The sequence below is a fragment of the Leucoraja erinacea genome, chromosome 15 (assembly GCF_028641065.1).
Source record: "Leucoraja erinacea ecotype New England chromosome 15, Leri_hhj_1, whole genome shotgun sequence".
NCBI lineage: Eukaryota > Metazoa > Chordata > Chondrichthyes > Rajiformes > Rajidae > Leucoraja > Leucoraja erinaceus.
In genome coordinates, this window is record NC_073391.1 from 33353829 (window position 1) to 33369122 (window position 15294).

Sequence of the window (15294 nt, forward strand, 5' to 3'; positions counted from 1 at the left end):
AAAGATATAGACAAAGTGCTGGAGTAACTCAGTGGGTCAGGCAGCATCTCTGGAGAACATGTATAGGGGACATTTCAGGTCACGACCCTTCTTCAGACTGAGGAATTCAGACCCAGTCTGAAGAAGGGCCCTGAACCGAAACGTCACCTGTACATGTGCTCCAGAGATGCTGCCCGACCCGCTGAGTTATCCCAGCATTATGTGTCTATCTCCAGCATTCAGTGCCCTGACTGATGAAGGCAAGCATGCCCAATGCTTTCTTCACCACCCTGCACACCCTGTGCTGCCACTTTTATGGAAAATGAGTCGCAGTCGAATTGCTTTTTTTTTCTCCGTCCGGTTAAACTGGGGGGAATGGAAGGCATTTTGTTGAACACTGTGATCTTTTGTCTGATCCGGGTTGGAAGGGGGGGACGAGGGCTCCCTGTCGCATGACAAAATGTCCGCAGTCCCGTAACAAATGCCGCGGTTAGTCGAAATGGTGCTAGAGTTGGTCTCGCTGACAGGCATGTGCAAGTACTTAACTGAGCCACATGTCTGAATGAATCTGTGATTCACATTGTGGTTTGCAGTCTGCAGAAGTTCTTAAAGGCTTGCAATGCGGGTTCGCTAGCAGTTTTCTCAGAGACCATCTAAATGAAACCCTTCGGATTTTAAGTTTGGATAGTTTGTTTTTATAATGAATTGCTGCTATATTAAATAACAAAGCACACAGGGATCAGTGCTGGGAGCCTTGCTGTTTGTTATATACATTAGCTGCACAGATGTGAATGTAGGAGGAATGGTTAGTAAGTTTGCAGATAAAACAAAAAATGGTGGTACTGTTAATAGTGAAGAGGAGTGTTGAATTCTGCTTGGGTAACTTACAACCCAACATATGAACAAACTGGAGGGAACAACGCTTCATATTCCGCTTTGGTAGTTTACTTTGGTTCAGCCACATTTGGAACGTTACGTGCAGTTCTGGTCGTCCCATTACAGAAAGGATGTGTAGGCTTTGGAGAGGGTGCAGAGGAGGTTTAACAGAATGATGCCTGGATTAACTGGATATTAGCTACAGGGAGAGGTTAGACAGACTTGGATTGTTTATTATGGAAAGCCAGAGGTTGGGGAGAGAACTGATAGAAGTACATACAATTAGAAGAGGCATAGTTAGGGTAGGCAGTCAGAACCTTTTTTCCAGGATGGAAAAATAGAGTGCTTGGAACACGCTGCCAGGGATGGTGGTAGAGGCGGATATGATAGTGGCATTTACAGTAAGAGGCTTTTGGATAGGCACATGGATATGCAGGGAATGGAGGATAATGGATTATGCGCAGATAATTAAAAGATGGTCTTGGCATCATGTTCGGCACAGATATTGTAGGTTGAAGGGCCTGTTCTCGTGCTGTGCAGTTGTATGTTCTAACTCAACGTATACATAAGGAACTGCAAACGCTGACATCTTGAGTACAACACAAAGTGCTGGAGTAACTCAATAGGTCAGGCAACATCTCATGGATATGCGCTGTTTCGGGTTGGAACCTTTGCCAACACTTATACGGGTTCGCTGGTAGTTTTCTCAGAGCCCATCTCACGACTGTCTGACGAGTTCCTCCAACAGTCTGAAATCTGGCAAGTTGGTGCCGTTGTACGGCAACTCTCCCCCAGTCTGAAGAAGGGTCCTGAAATGTCACCCACCCATGTTCTCCACAGATGCTGCCTGATCCGCTGAATTACTCCAGAACTTTGTGTCTTTTATTATAAACCAGCATCTGCAGTTTCTTCACTAGCTTTTCACGGTACCTCGGTATACGTGATAAGAATAAACCACTGAGGGGACTGAGGATGTTTCTACTAGTGGGACAGCCCTGGACCTCGAGGCACAGCCTCTGAATAAAAGGACTTACCTTTAAAAAGGAGATGAGGAGGAATTTATTTAGCCAGAGGGTGGTGAATGTGTGGATATTTTTAAGGCGGGGATTGACATATTCTTGATTAGTACGAGTGTCAGGGGTTACGGGGAGAAGGCAGGAGAATGGGGTTGAGAAGGAAAGCCAGATCAGCCATGATTGAATGGTGGAGTAGACTTGAAGGGCCGAATGGCATAATTTTGCTCCTATAACTTATGAACATGAACTTATGAATTCATCGCCACAGACGGCGGTGTAGGCCAAGTCATTGGGTATTTTTAAAGCGGAGATTGACAGGTTCCTAATTAGTAAGGGCATCAAGGTTTACGGGGAGAAGGCAGGGAGAAAGGGGTTGAGAGGTAAAAACGGGTCAGCCATGATCGAATGACGGAGTAGACTCGAAGGGGTGACTGGCCTAATTTTGCTCCCGTGTCTTGGAAGGATTTCTGTGACTCTGCCGGTTGTCTTTACTTTGTGATCCTTTGTTCAGGAGGATGACGACACCGTTCAGTGCAGTGGGGACTACGATCTGAGCTTGCAAGACAACGGCTTCTTCAAAAATGAGCCGATCAGGAGTAAAGTCTCCAAGCTAACCGAGAAACTGAGGAAACGCTATCCCACCAACAACTACGGTGAGCAGAGGCCTCCCAGCTGTCTTTATTTCCTGGCTATGTGGGTTATATCAAATATTCCCTGTGTGATTTAAGGCTGGAAATGTCTATGCATCTTGAATGATCTTCTGAGCAATTGCTTGTGGAAAATTGAAAAAAAACAATTCCTCTTCCACGAACAGTATTCTCTCTCAATCATTTTCCTCTCCTTCGCTTGCCCTCACCTGCTGCCTTCTCTGTATGTCTCTCTCTCCCTTTTGCCCTCTCGCAATATCTCTCCCACTGTCTTCTCTCTGTCTCTCTCTAATTCTGATTATCTTCCTTTTGCCCTCTCTCTCTGTGTCTCTTTTGCACTCTTTCTGAACCTCTCTCCCCTTTGCCCTCTCTCTGAACCTCTCCTCTCCCTTTTGCCCTCTCTCCGTGACTCTCTCCCTTGCGCATCTCTCTGAATCATTCCATTTTGCCAATTCATCATGTGGCAACTCGGCCGTAAATATTCAATAAAACCAGCCCTACCTGCTTTAGTGGCTGGCAACACGTCTTCCTTGTGGCTTTAGACATGTCGGTAAGTGTGTTTAGAACTAGGCAGTTTTCTGTTGCGCCTGGAACTTAGAAACAGAAGACCCGGCTCTCTTCTTCATGGTGCTGTTGCACCAGAGAGGTTTCCAGTGGATCCAGCCAAGCCCCGGGCAATGGTGTCGCAATGTGAAATGCAGGAGCCCCTTCACCCGACAAGCATCTGCACATTGCTCCTGTTTAAGAAAGAACCACAGATGCTGGAAAAATTGAAGGTAGACAAAAATGCTAGAGAAACTCAGCGGGTGAGAGAGCATCTATGGGGCGAAGGAAGAGGTGACGTTTCAGGTCGAGACCCTTCTTCAGACTCCCATCAATGCACCCCACTGAATGTTTTTCCTTTAGAGATACAGCATTGGAAACAGGCTCTTTGGCCCACCGAGTCTGCGCCGACCAGCGATCACCCCGTACACTAGCACTATCCTACACACAATTTACAATTTTACAGAAGCCAACCAACCTGCAAACCTGTACGTCTTTGGAATGTGGGAGGAAAACAGAGCATCAGGAGAAAACCCACGCGGTCACAGGGAGAACGTACAAACTCCGTACAGACAGCATATGTAGTCATGATCAAACGTGAATCTCTGGCTCCTTAAGGCACAGACTCTACCACTGTGCCACAGTTTGATCAGACTTCAGAATCATGCAACACGGAAACAAGCTCTTCGGCCCAATTTAGCCATGCTGACCAACAAATCTAGTCCCATTTAGAGTCATAGAGTGATACAGTGTGGAAACAGGCCCTTCAGCCCAACTTGCCCCCACCAGCCAACATGCAGAAACAGTAGTGGGACCTGGCACCACCTGCCTGCGCTTGGTCCATATCCCTCCAAACTTGTCCTATCCATGCACCTGTCTAACTGTTTCTTAAACTTTGGGGTCGTCCCTGCCTCAACCACCTCCTCTGGCAGCTTGTTCCATACACCCACCACCCTTTGTGTGAAAACGTTTCCCCTCAGATTCCTATTAAATCTTTTGCCCTTCACCTTGAACCTATGTCCTCTGGTCCTCGATTCCCCTACTCTGGGCAAGAGACTCTGTGCATCTACCTGATCTATTCCTCTCATGATCTTATACACCTCTATAAGATCACCTTTCATCCTCCCATCCTACTCTGCTTATAGCTCAGATCCTCTAGTCCTGGCAACATCCTCGTAAATCTTCTCTGTACCTTATTTGCCCGCATTTGTCCCATATTTCTCTAAACCTTTCCTATCTATCTATCTATCTATCTATCTATCTATCTATCTATCTATCTTTTAAATATTATTTTTTAGAACTGTCTCAACTGCCTCCTCTGGCAGTTTGATTCATTTACCCACCACCCTCTGTGTGGAAAAAGTTGCCCCTCAGGTTCCCCTCGCACCTTAAACCTATGACCTTTAGTTTTTTGATTGCCCTGACCTGGGTAAAATACTCTATCTATCCCCCTCAGGGTTTTATATACTTCCATAGGATTACCCCTCAGCCTCTTGTGCTTAAGAAAGAAGGTCCTAGCCTGCCCAACCTCTCCCGATAGCTCAAGCCTTCAAATTACCTCCATTCCTAAGCCACACCAGCCCTGATGCAATGTTTGATCGACACCAGGTCCCTCAATGCCAGGTCCTGATTTTCTGCCATCTTGTGTGAAAATTCCAGTTACAATGAAAAAACGATGTGTATCTGAGACCCCATCTCACCTTCCCAAGTGCAGTTGAGTTCTGTATGCTGAGATTTCTGAGCTTTAAGTAATGTATGTTGGTTTTGGATATGACTCGAAGTCCCAGCTGTGGAAAGGCAGCAATGTAAGCGTTCTGCAAAATTTAACTTCGTTTTAATAACCTCTTGGTTGAAAACCAGAGAGATTGCACAGCCTGTTCTTTTATTTTTACAACTCCCAGGCTCGTCTTCCCAATAGATTTGTTAAATGGTTTCCATGATGGAGGTTCCTGTCTTGCTTTTGGCACGGACATCAAAAATGTTATCACATTACACTCCAATTCAAGAGGAATCTTTAACATGAGTCCTCCTTTTAAATGTATTAAGTAGCAGCAAGGGCCGCTGGAATGAAGCCATGTTGTTGATGTAGGAAAGTGCTTTAATCTGTACATAAATCCCTCAGTGACAAGGAAATACTTGCTGGACATAATTAATGGAGCATTGTTTTTCCTGTTGCTGATTATGTTCATGAGATTTTGAGTGTTCGTAGTGATAGCTGTACTCTGTATCTATCTCTGTTCTGGAAGTGTACGATGAGACAGTGTGGAGAAAGTGCTCCTTTGTGCCTACCCCTAAGCTGATCCTAGAAATTGTCATGTGTAACCGAGGTACAGTGAAAAGCTGCGTTTGGTTTAGAGATACAGCATGGAAATAGGCCCTTCGGCCCACCGAGTCCACACTGTCAGTCACCAATACACTAGTTCTATCCTACATACAAAGCAACTTGACCTACAAACCTGTACGTCTTTGGAATGTGGGAGGAAACCAGAACACCCGGAGAAAATCTATGCGGTCACAGGGAGAACGTACAAACTCATTACAGACAGCACCCGTAGTCAGGATCATACCCGGGTCTGGCTCTGTGAGGCAGCAACTGTGCCACCCTGAGTTTTGCATGCTATTCCGTAATTCTACGTTTAGGTTCATATTTAGGTTTATTGCTATAACGTGGGCCAACGTGCATTGTAAAGCTCTATATCCAATTAGATCAGATAATACTGCATATAAATACAGTGCAATAGGTATGAGCAAAGGGGAAGATATAGAGTGCAGAATATAGTTCTCAGCATGTACAGAATAAACTGGAGGTGAGAGAAGGCCACAACAAATCAGGGCCAGCAACGCAACAGATGACCTGGGGAAGGGTGGAGTCCATAATGGTTCATTGTTGGCTGGGGAAGGTGTGATCACAGAAGGGGAGCTGTGAGAGTGGGTGCTGCAGAGCTTCTGTCGGAGGGAGAAGAACCTCTTTAAAGTAGGCATACCTTGAGGAGATTTTGCACTGGAGCAGACAAAATGTGTATTCGTTCAGCATGGAAACAGGCCTATCGGCCCAACTTGCCCACACCAACTAACATGCCCCATCTACACTAATTCCACCTGCCTGCGTTTAGCCCATATCCCTCTAAACCTCTCCTATCCATGTTCTTATCCAAGTGTATTTTAAACATCGTGATAGTAAACTGCATCAAGTACCTCCTCCAGCAGCTCGTTCCATATACCCATCACCCTTTGTGTAAAAAAAGTTGGCCCTCAGGTTTCTAGGAATCTGAAAGTATGCCTTTTCACACCAGATTCAGGGGCAGTTTCTCCCCAGCTGTTATCAGGCAACTGAACCATCCTATCACCAACTAGAGAGCAGTCCTGAGCTACCATCTACCTCATTGGAGACCATCAGACTACCTTTAATCAGACTTTATAGGACTTTATCCTTCACTAAACATTATTCCCTTTATCCTGTACCTGTACACTGTGGACGGCTTGATTGTAATCATGTGGTGTCTTTCCGCTGACTGGATAGCACTGTACCTCGGTACACATGACAATAAACTAAACTATTAAATCTTTCCTCCCTCTGCTTAAATTTCCCCCCGAACCTTAAATTTCCCCCCCACATCTTAAAAGGATGAACATTTTGTGGAGTCATCCTTAACTGCGCTTTCTTTGCACTGAAATCAGGGATATTTTTTAAAACCAGGTGGGAGTATCAGTGCAGTGTATGACTGTGGACTAGCTCCATGTCTGCGAGAGGAAGTAGTTGGGGTACTCTGATGGGAAACCAGACCTACTTAAAACACGGAGCGCTAGACGCTTGTTTTGGAGAGATATACGGCAAATGGAATTTGTACCGTTCAGATTCGCCGCAAGAAAAACAAACCATGGATGCTTCTGTGCAAGAAAGAACTGCAGATGCTGGTTTACACCAAGGATAGACACAAAATGCTGAAGCAACTCAGTGGGACAGGTAGCAACTCTGGAGAGAAGGAATGGGTGATGATTTAGGCCAAGACCTTTCTTCAGACTCTACTTATGTTTTCACCGTGCCAAATGTGCCACTGAATTAGTCCTTCAGTCAAGAATCAAGAGCTCTTAATTGTCATATGTACTGACAATGGAACAATGAAATTCTTACTTGCAGTTGCTTAACAGGTCTGTAAATGCAATACATGTATAATAAACAAATTAATTCAATAAATTAATAATCGCACTGCTAGTGCAAAAAAAAACCTTTAAGTCCTCGGTGCAATCAAGGACAATACATCGAGGTTCTTAGTTCAGGTCAGTGTGCAGAGTTCAAGTGCCTGATGGTTGCTAGATAAGAAGCTGTTCTTGAACCTTGAGGTCATGGTTTTCAGGCTCCTGTGCCTTCTTCCCGATGGTGGCAGCGAGATGAGTGCCTGGCCAGGACGGAGTGGGTCTTTGATGATGCTGGCTGTCTTTTTGAGGCAGCGCCTCCTGTAGATCCCTTCGATGGTGGGTCAGTACCCGTGATGGGCCGGGCAGTGTCCACTACTCTCTGTAGTCCCTTTCGTTCTTGGACGTTCGAGCTACTGAACCAGGCTGTGATGTTCACCAACATCTGCTTCTTTCATTGCTGGATCTCTGAAGGAATTGCCAATTAACCTCAATCGAGCTGTCTGCAGTGTACAGATATACAGTATAACGGGAATAACGTTTGGTGCTCCAATGAGGTTGATAGTAGCTCAGGACCGCTCTGTAGTTGTTGATAGGTTGGTTCAGTTCCCTGAGGACAGGGGGTGTGAAGGTTTACAGGAGGAATTCCGGAACCTGGGGCCAGACAGTTTAGTTTTCGTTTTTAGAGATACAGCATGGAATCAGGCCCTTCGGCCAATTGTGTCCATGCTGACCATCGATCACCCGTTCACGCTGTTTCCATGTTATCTCACTTTCGCATCCCCTCCCTACACATTAGGAGCAATTTACAGAGGGTCAATTAACCTACAAACCCGCACATCTTCAGGATGTGGGAGGAAGCTGCTATCAGCAAACATCTATCTGCTCACCCAGAGGGGGCATTTATTGTTGCGGGTGATTTCAACCACTCCGACCTTAAAACTGTACTCCCCAGGTTCCATCAGCATGTTTCCTGCCCAACCAGAGGAAACAATGTTCTGGACTTAGTTTACACTAATATCACTGAAGCCTACAAAGCCCTCCCCCTCCCCCACCTTGGACAGTCTGACCACCTCTCCCTGTTCCTGCTCCCCAAATACACACCTCTGATCAGACGTGTGAAACCTACCATGAGGACAGTGAAGGTCTGGCCTGAGGGGGCTGTCTCTGACTTACAGGAGCAGTTTCAGCAGACAGACTGGAGTCTCTTTGCTACTCAGTCCACCTCCAATTCACAAGTGGACATCAACTCGTACACCTCAACAGTTCTGGACTATATAAAATTCTGTACCGATAATGTCACTACCCACAAGGAGATAAAGACCTTCCCTAACCAGAAGCCGTGGATGAGCAGGGAGGTCAGACTCCTACTGAAGGCTCGCGATGCCGCTTTCAGATCTGGCGACGCTGAGGGATACAGCTCATCCAGGGCCAATCTGAAAATGGGAATTAGGACTGCTAAACTCAATCATAAACGGCGGATTGAGGAGCATTTCCACAACAACTCTGACCCCAGGCACATGTGGCAAGGAATCAAATCCCTTGCCGATTATCAGAAAGTTAACACCCCTCCCCCAGACAACGCCACCCTGCCTGATGAGCTAAACCACTTCTATGCTCGCTTTGACCGGGACAACAAAACCCCAGCCATTAAAGTTGCTCCACCCCCGAATGAACAACCTCTCAGCCTCTCCACCTCTGCTGTACAAGATGCACTGAGCAAGGTGAATGAGCGCAAAGCTGCCGGCCCCGATGGCATCCCTGGCCGGGTGCTTAGGGCATGTGCTGGACAACTATCCCCAGTCCTCGCCGACATTTTCAATCTCTCACTGGCCCAGGGTGTTGTCCCCACTTGCCTCAAGACATCAACCATCGTGCCAGTGCCCAAACAGTCAGCTACAGGGAGTCTCAACGATTTCCGCCCAGTGGCACTCACCCCTGTCATTGCAAAGTGCTTTGAGCGGCTGACCTTGGCTCACCTCAAAGCCTGCCTCCCCACCACACTGGACTCCCACCAGTTTGCCTACCGGACCAACAGGTCTACAGAGGACGCCATATCGGCGGCCCTACACTCTGCCCTGACCCACCTGGACTACAACAACTCCTACATCAGGCTGCTGTTCATTGATTTCAGCTCTGCCTTTAACACCGTCATCCCAGCCAGCTTGATCACCAAACTCAGTGGACTTGGCATCTCCACCTCCCTCTGCAACTGGACACTGGACTTCCTCACTAACAGACCACAGTCTGTTAGGGTCAATAACCTCACCTCCTCCACTATAACACTGAACACCGGAGTGCCACAGGGCTGTGTGCTCAGCCCTCTCCTCTACTCCCTCTTCACCCACGACTGCATCCCAAAGTACGGATCCAACGCCATTATTAAGTTTGCTGACGATACCACGGTAGTAGGACTGATCAGCGACAACGATGAGTCAGCCTACAGGGAGGAGATCCAGCACCTGACAGCCTGGTGTGCCAACAATAACCTCGTCCTCAACTCCAAAAAGACGAAGGAGATTATTGTTGACTTCAGGCAGACCAGAGGAGGCAGTCATACCGCCATCCATATCAACGGGACTGAGGTGGAGCGCGTCTCCAGCTATAAATTCCTCGGAGTACATATCTCGGAGGACTTGTCCTGGTCCCTCAACACCTCCAAGCTGATCAAAAAGGCACAGCAGCGCCTTTACTTCCTTAGGAGGCTCAAGAAAGCCCACCTGTCCCCCCAGATCCTGACCAACTTTTACCGCTGTACCATAGAGAGTATCCTGACCACCTGCTTCACGGTATGGCACAGCAGCTGCACTGCTGCGGACAGGAAGGCACTACAACGGGTGGTGAAAACCGCGCAGCACATCATCGGTGCCCCGCTCCCTGCCATGGATGCCCTCCACCGAAAACGGTGTCTGAGACGGGCTGGGAAGATCATCAAAGACCCCTCACACCCCAACCATGGACTGTTTGCCCTCCTCCCATCAGGGAGGCGGTACAGGAGCCTCAGGTCACGTACTAGTAGGATGAGGAAAAGCTTCTATAACAACACAATCACACTGCTGAACTCGGAGTCCCGACGATAGATTTCTCTGGTCCCTCCGTCCCCTTTGTTTAATCATTCTGTATTTCCTGATTATTCTGTATCTTCCCTCTTTCTATTTTTTTTGTTTTTCTTTATGTACAACTACTACGGACTGACGCAAAACTGCATTTCGTTGTACTGATTCTTGTATTTGTGCGATGACATTAAAGTTGAATTGAATTGAATTGAATTGAATTGAAACCGGAGCACCCGGATGAAACCCGTGCAGTTGAAAGCCCGGTTGCTAGCAGTGCAGGGATTAACATCAGGGATGAGGCCAGATGTTCACCAACATCTGCATCTTGCATTGCTGGATCTCTGAAGGAATTGCCAATTAACCTCAATCCCGGCTCATTCCCCGTGGCTTGATCTTTTTTTAAATGAAGATCTAAATCCCTTTTGAAGGTTTCTATTGAACTTGCTTCCCCCTCACTCTCAGGCTCTGCATTCCAGACCGCAGCAGCTTTGTAATGGATTTACCAGAACTCTGAGCCACTGGGGATCCTGCGCTCATTTGCAGAGCCCACCTTCGTCATCTCAGGCCCCTTTAGATCTCCCACCAGCGTAAATAGCTGCACTATATTTGGCCTGCTTGGGCCAAAGGAGTGACACGGAGAGGGCTCAGTGTCACATGAGAGTTCTGGGAAAGAGAAAATTGGTGTGGCGTAACATGGGCCCTCTTCCCTTGCATGGAAACTTGAATCTATGCTTCTGAATTTGAAGGCTCTGATTTCTCTGGACTTTATGACTCTTGGCTCTAAGGCAAGTGAGAGCTCTTGGGGAAGAGGTGGGGTGTGGAGCAGAGGTAGTTGTGGTTTTTTTTTTCTCGAAAACTTCGGCTGATTCTCTTACACAGCTGCTTCAGTGTCAGTGCACTTGGTAACTAGTCGACCTTGTCCTGAGTATTGTGTTACAGTTGGGTTTGTCGAGAGGTCTTATAGCAAATTGGCTTCAACTCTTCAATCGCAACCATTGGCCATCTTGACCTTTCCTCTCGCTACCCCGCCCGTGGACGGCTCAAGATGCTTGCGACGAGTAATTGATTCACGTTAAGTGCTGTGCAAAGGACTCGTGTTACTGCTCTTCTGCCCTTTACCTCTCACTGGACTTGCATCTCACTTAACTAAGCAGTTTGACCCTGGATCTTTGCTTTGTGTTGGTCAAGGCACAGTCAAAACCTGCCCTGTCCTGAGGGGAGAGAAGGTGCCTGTCCAACACAACAAACTAATTAATGAACCGCACATTAGCCAGAGCTGACGTTTAAAGAGATCTCTTTGTTCTTCCAGTTCTGGCCTCCTGCCCATTCCCAATTTTAAGCTCCACTATCAGTGCCTGTGCCTTCTGCTATCCGGGCCAGAGCACTGAAATGTTTTCCCTAAATATCGTTACCGACTTTCTCCTCCTTAAAACCTACCTGTGTAACCAAGCTTGTGGTTCCCACAAGATAGGCACAAAATGCCGGAGTAACTCAGGCAGTATCTCTGGAGAAAAGGAATAGGTGATGTTTCATATCCCTTCCTTTCTCCGGGCCTGAAGAAGGGTCTCGACTCAAAACGTCGCCTATTCCCTTTCTCCTGAGATGCTGCCTGACCCGCCGAGTAACTCCAGCTGTTTGTGTCCATCTTCAGTGTCTGCAACATCTGCAGTTCCTTCCTGCACATTATGGTTCTGTGACCCATACTTGGCTTTCCAATTGGCGTGGCAACTTCTGCCCCACTTGCTGAATGTTTCCAGCATTGTCTCAACTTGATCTGTTTTTTTCCCCCTTCCTTTAGTTCTCAGCATTGTAGCGCACCAGTCCCAGAGACAAATGCAATGTCCACAATTGGGTAGAGTTGAATCGGACAGTATTCCAGCAAATGGAAGGACTGTTCAGAAGTCTGATACAGTGGGGAAGAAGCTGTTCCTGAGTCTGATGGTGCACGCTTTCAAGCCTCTGTATCGTTTGCCCAACCGGGGCACAGTGGTAGAGCTGCTGCCTTGCAGCGCCAGGTTCCTGATGACGTATGCTATCTGTAAGGAGTTTGTACGTTCTCCCTGTGACCGCGTCGGTTTTCTCCGGGTGCACCGGTTTCCTCCCACATTTCAAACGCGTACATGTCTGTAGGTTAATTGGCTTTGGCAAAATTGTAAATTGTTCCCAATGTGTAGGATTGTATTAGTGTACAGGCTATCGCTGGTTGGCGTAGACTAGGTGAGCCGACGGGCCTGTTTCCTCCCTGTATCTTTAAAGTCAAAAGGAGCAGGGATAAGAAGGAATGACCAGGACAAGTGGGACAAGTCTTTGCTTGTGTTGGCTGCTTTTCTGAGGCAGTGTGAAATGTAGATGGTGTCAATGGAGGGGAGTCTGGTCTGTGTGATGGTCTGGGCCACATTTAGAACTCTCTGCAATTTCTTGCCGTCTTGGGCAGAGTAGTTGGGACACCAAGTTGTGAATGACAGGGTGCTTTCTTTGGTGCGTCTGTAGACATTATTAAGCATTATTTGAGACATGCTAAACTTTTTTGGTAAGAAACCTATTGTTCTTTCAGAGCTATAAACGTCTCGCTTAGATATTCTATTAGATATTCCAAACATTACATTACTGTCTCTGCATTTCCACTGATTATTGACTTTGGTGTTCATGTGACTATTTCCCCATTTAAAAACCAATTAACCGGCAACTTCTTAATTGCTATCACATTGTTGCCGGGGAAATCCGGAATACTCTGACTGTGGAAAGCATGCAAGCATTCCTCCATCTCCAATTCCAGCCAAAACAAACCATCAGGAGTCATTCTGCAGGTAACCAGGAATTTTAATCCGTTTCTCTCTGGAAGCCTTTCAGTTAACAATTACCAGGCACTTAAAACCTGCTTCACTGGGGAGCACATTCTCATTAGGGCTTAATTGTGGTGAAGATAAACATTCCAATAAATCCTTCACTGAACCCACGCTCTGAGAAAATCAGCGAAGTTCACGCTCTGAAAGCAAAAATCTGCAGGTGCTGGAAATGGGAAATAAAGGCATTGTGTAACGTCAGACCGTGGGATGTTCACTGATGCTCGCACAATGTTCAACACCCTGTTTGGTTAAGTTTAGAGATAGCGTGGAAACAGGCCCTTCAGCCCATCGATTCCGTGCCGACCAACGATCACCCATTCACTAGTTCTAAGCTACACTTTAGGGACAATTTACAGAAGCCAATAAACCTACAAACCTGCACGACTTTGGAGTGTGGGAGGAAACCGGAGCACCCGGGGAGAACCCAAGCAGTCACAGGGAGAACGTACAAACTCCACACAGACAGCACCTGTAGTCAGGATCGAACCCAGGTCTCTGGTGCTGTGAGGCAGCGGCTCTGTGCTCCCCAACCCCACACCCCTGTTTTGAGCGTGCGTGCACCCAGCCGGTGCGGTAAATGCACGCCAGTGTCCCGAGCGAATGCCTTTCGCCCTGCGAACCGTGAGAATTGTCTCTGCTTCTAACCTTCTGACTTATGCTGAGCTTGTCCCGTCTCCAGTAAGTTACTGGGCACGAGTCCATTGCAAATAAACTTTATGGGTTTAACTAGGATATCCTATGTCAACAACTCTCTGGGTAAATGTTACCTCCTGAAAGGAGACTGTGTTTGTGTGTGTGTGTGTGTGTGTGTGTGAAAGCCGTTTGATTCTCGGGTGTGTGGAAGCCGTTTGATCTCGGGATCATCGCAGGAAGGGCAGAGGGTCGACCCCGGGCCCAGCCCGTACGAATCCTCATCGACTAATCCAGTTTCAGAAAATAATTTGAAACATTCGGCAACGGCGGAGTGCCTGCTGCTGAGACAGTTAATTCAGTGTGTCTGAGGGAGAACCTGAGAACGAGGTGAGGGCCTTAGTTTTAAGAGGGAATTACTGAGCGATAAGGAAGCCAAGCATTTCCAGATAAAAATACTAAAAAAGCAATAATTCCCTTTATTTTAAGACCAGTGCTCAGTCTCCTTTTAATCTTAAGCATATAAATTTCAATATAGTCTTAATTCCTAACATCCTGCCTGGCTTTAACAGTGGAGCCGACCGTGTCATGCTGACCCAGGCTGTGTCGGTTCATTGGGTAGGGGGAGATGTGACTGCTTCATGACCTTCACTGCACGGGACTTTCATAATAATACTCCGTTCTCTTCCCCCACCTTTGTTCCTCCCCAGTCTTCCCCTCGGCTCATGCATTCCTCTCCCTCTTCATCAGTGATAGGAGCAGAATGAGGCCATTCGGCCCATCGAGTCTACTCCACCATTCAATCACGGCAGATCTATCTTTCCCTCTCAACCACATTCTCCTGCCTTCTTCCCATAACCACTGACACCCGTACCAATTCTTTCCATTGGAGACCTCTGTACATCGCATATTTCCTTTCCCATCAGGCAGGGGGTACAGACGTTTGACCTCACGCTGCCTCGGCAAGGCCACCAGCATAATCAAGGACCACCCCGTCTCACCCCGGTCACTCCTTCTCCCCTCTCCCATCAGGCAAAAGGTACAGAAGTGTGAAAACACACACCTCCAGATTCAGGGACAGTTTCTTCCCAGCTGTTATCAGGCAACTGAACCTCTCATCAGCTGGGGAGCAGTCCTGACTTCCCATCTACCTCATTGGAGCACTTTGAATTTTCTTTAATCTGACGTTATTGGACTTCAGTATTACATGAATATGATATATAGACTTCAGATATATATATTATATAACTGTCGGTGGAATTCATTGCCACAGACAGCTGAGGAGGCTAAGTCATTGAATATTTTTAATGTGCAGATTGACAGGTTCTTGATTAGTAAAAGGTGTCAAAGGTTACGGGGAGAAGGCAGGAGAATGGGGTTGAGAGGAGAGGAGGAGAATGGAGGAGTAGACTCAATGGGCTGAATGGCCTAATTCTGCTCCAATGACTAATGAACATACCTGCACTAACTATTGTACCCTGTATCTTTGCACTGTGGATGGCTTGTTTGCATTTGCATTTTTTTTTTCTTGACTGGATAGCTTACTTTTCACTATATTTCTGTACGC

At 47.0% G+C, this 15294-nt stretch overlaps 1 protein-coding gene across 2 annotated transcripts in view; it reads left to right on the plus strand.

Annotated features, from left to right (window-relative positions):
* The window catches only part of zfyve27 (zinc finger, FYVE domain containing 27), a 93495-nt gene that overhangs the window by 39429 nt on the left and 38772 nt on the right, over window positions 1-15294 (plus strand). For both annotated transcript variants that reach the window (XM_055647088.1, XM_055647089.1), the window contains one exon: window positions 2383-2524. In XM_055647088.1, coding sequence (XP_055503063.1) covers window positions 2383-2524 — 142 coding nt within the window. The remainder of the gene's footprint in view (window positions 1-2382; window positions 2525-15294) is intronic.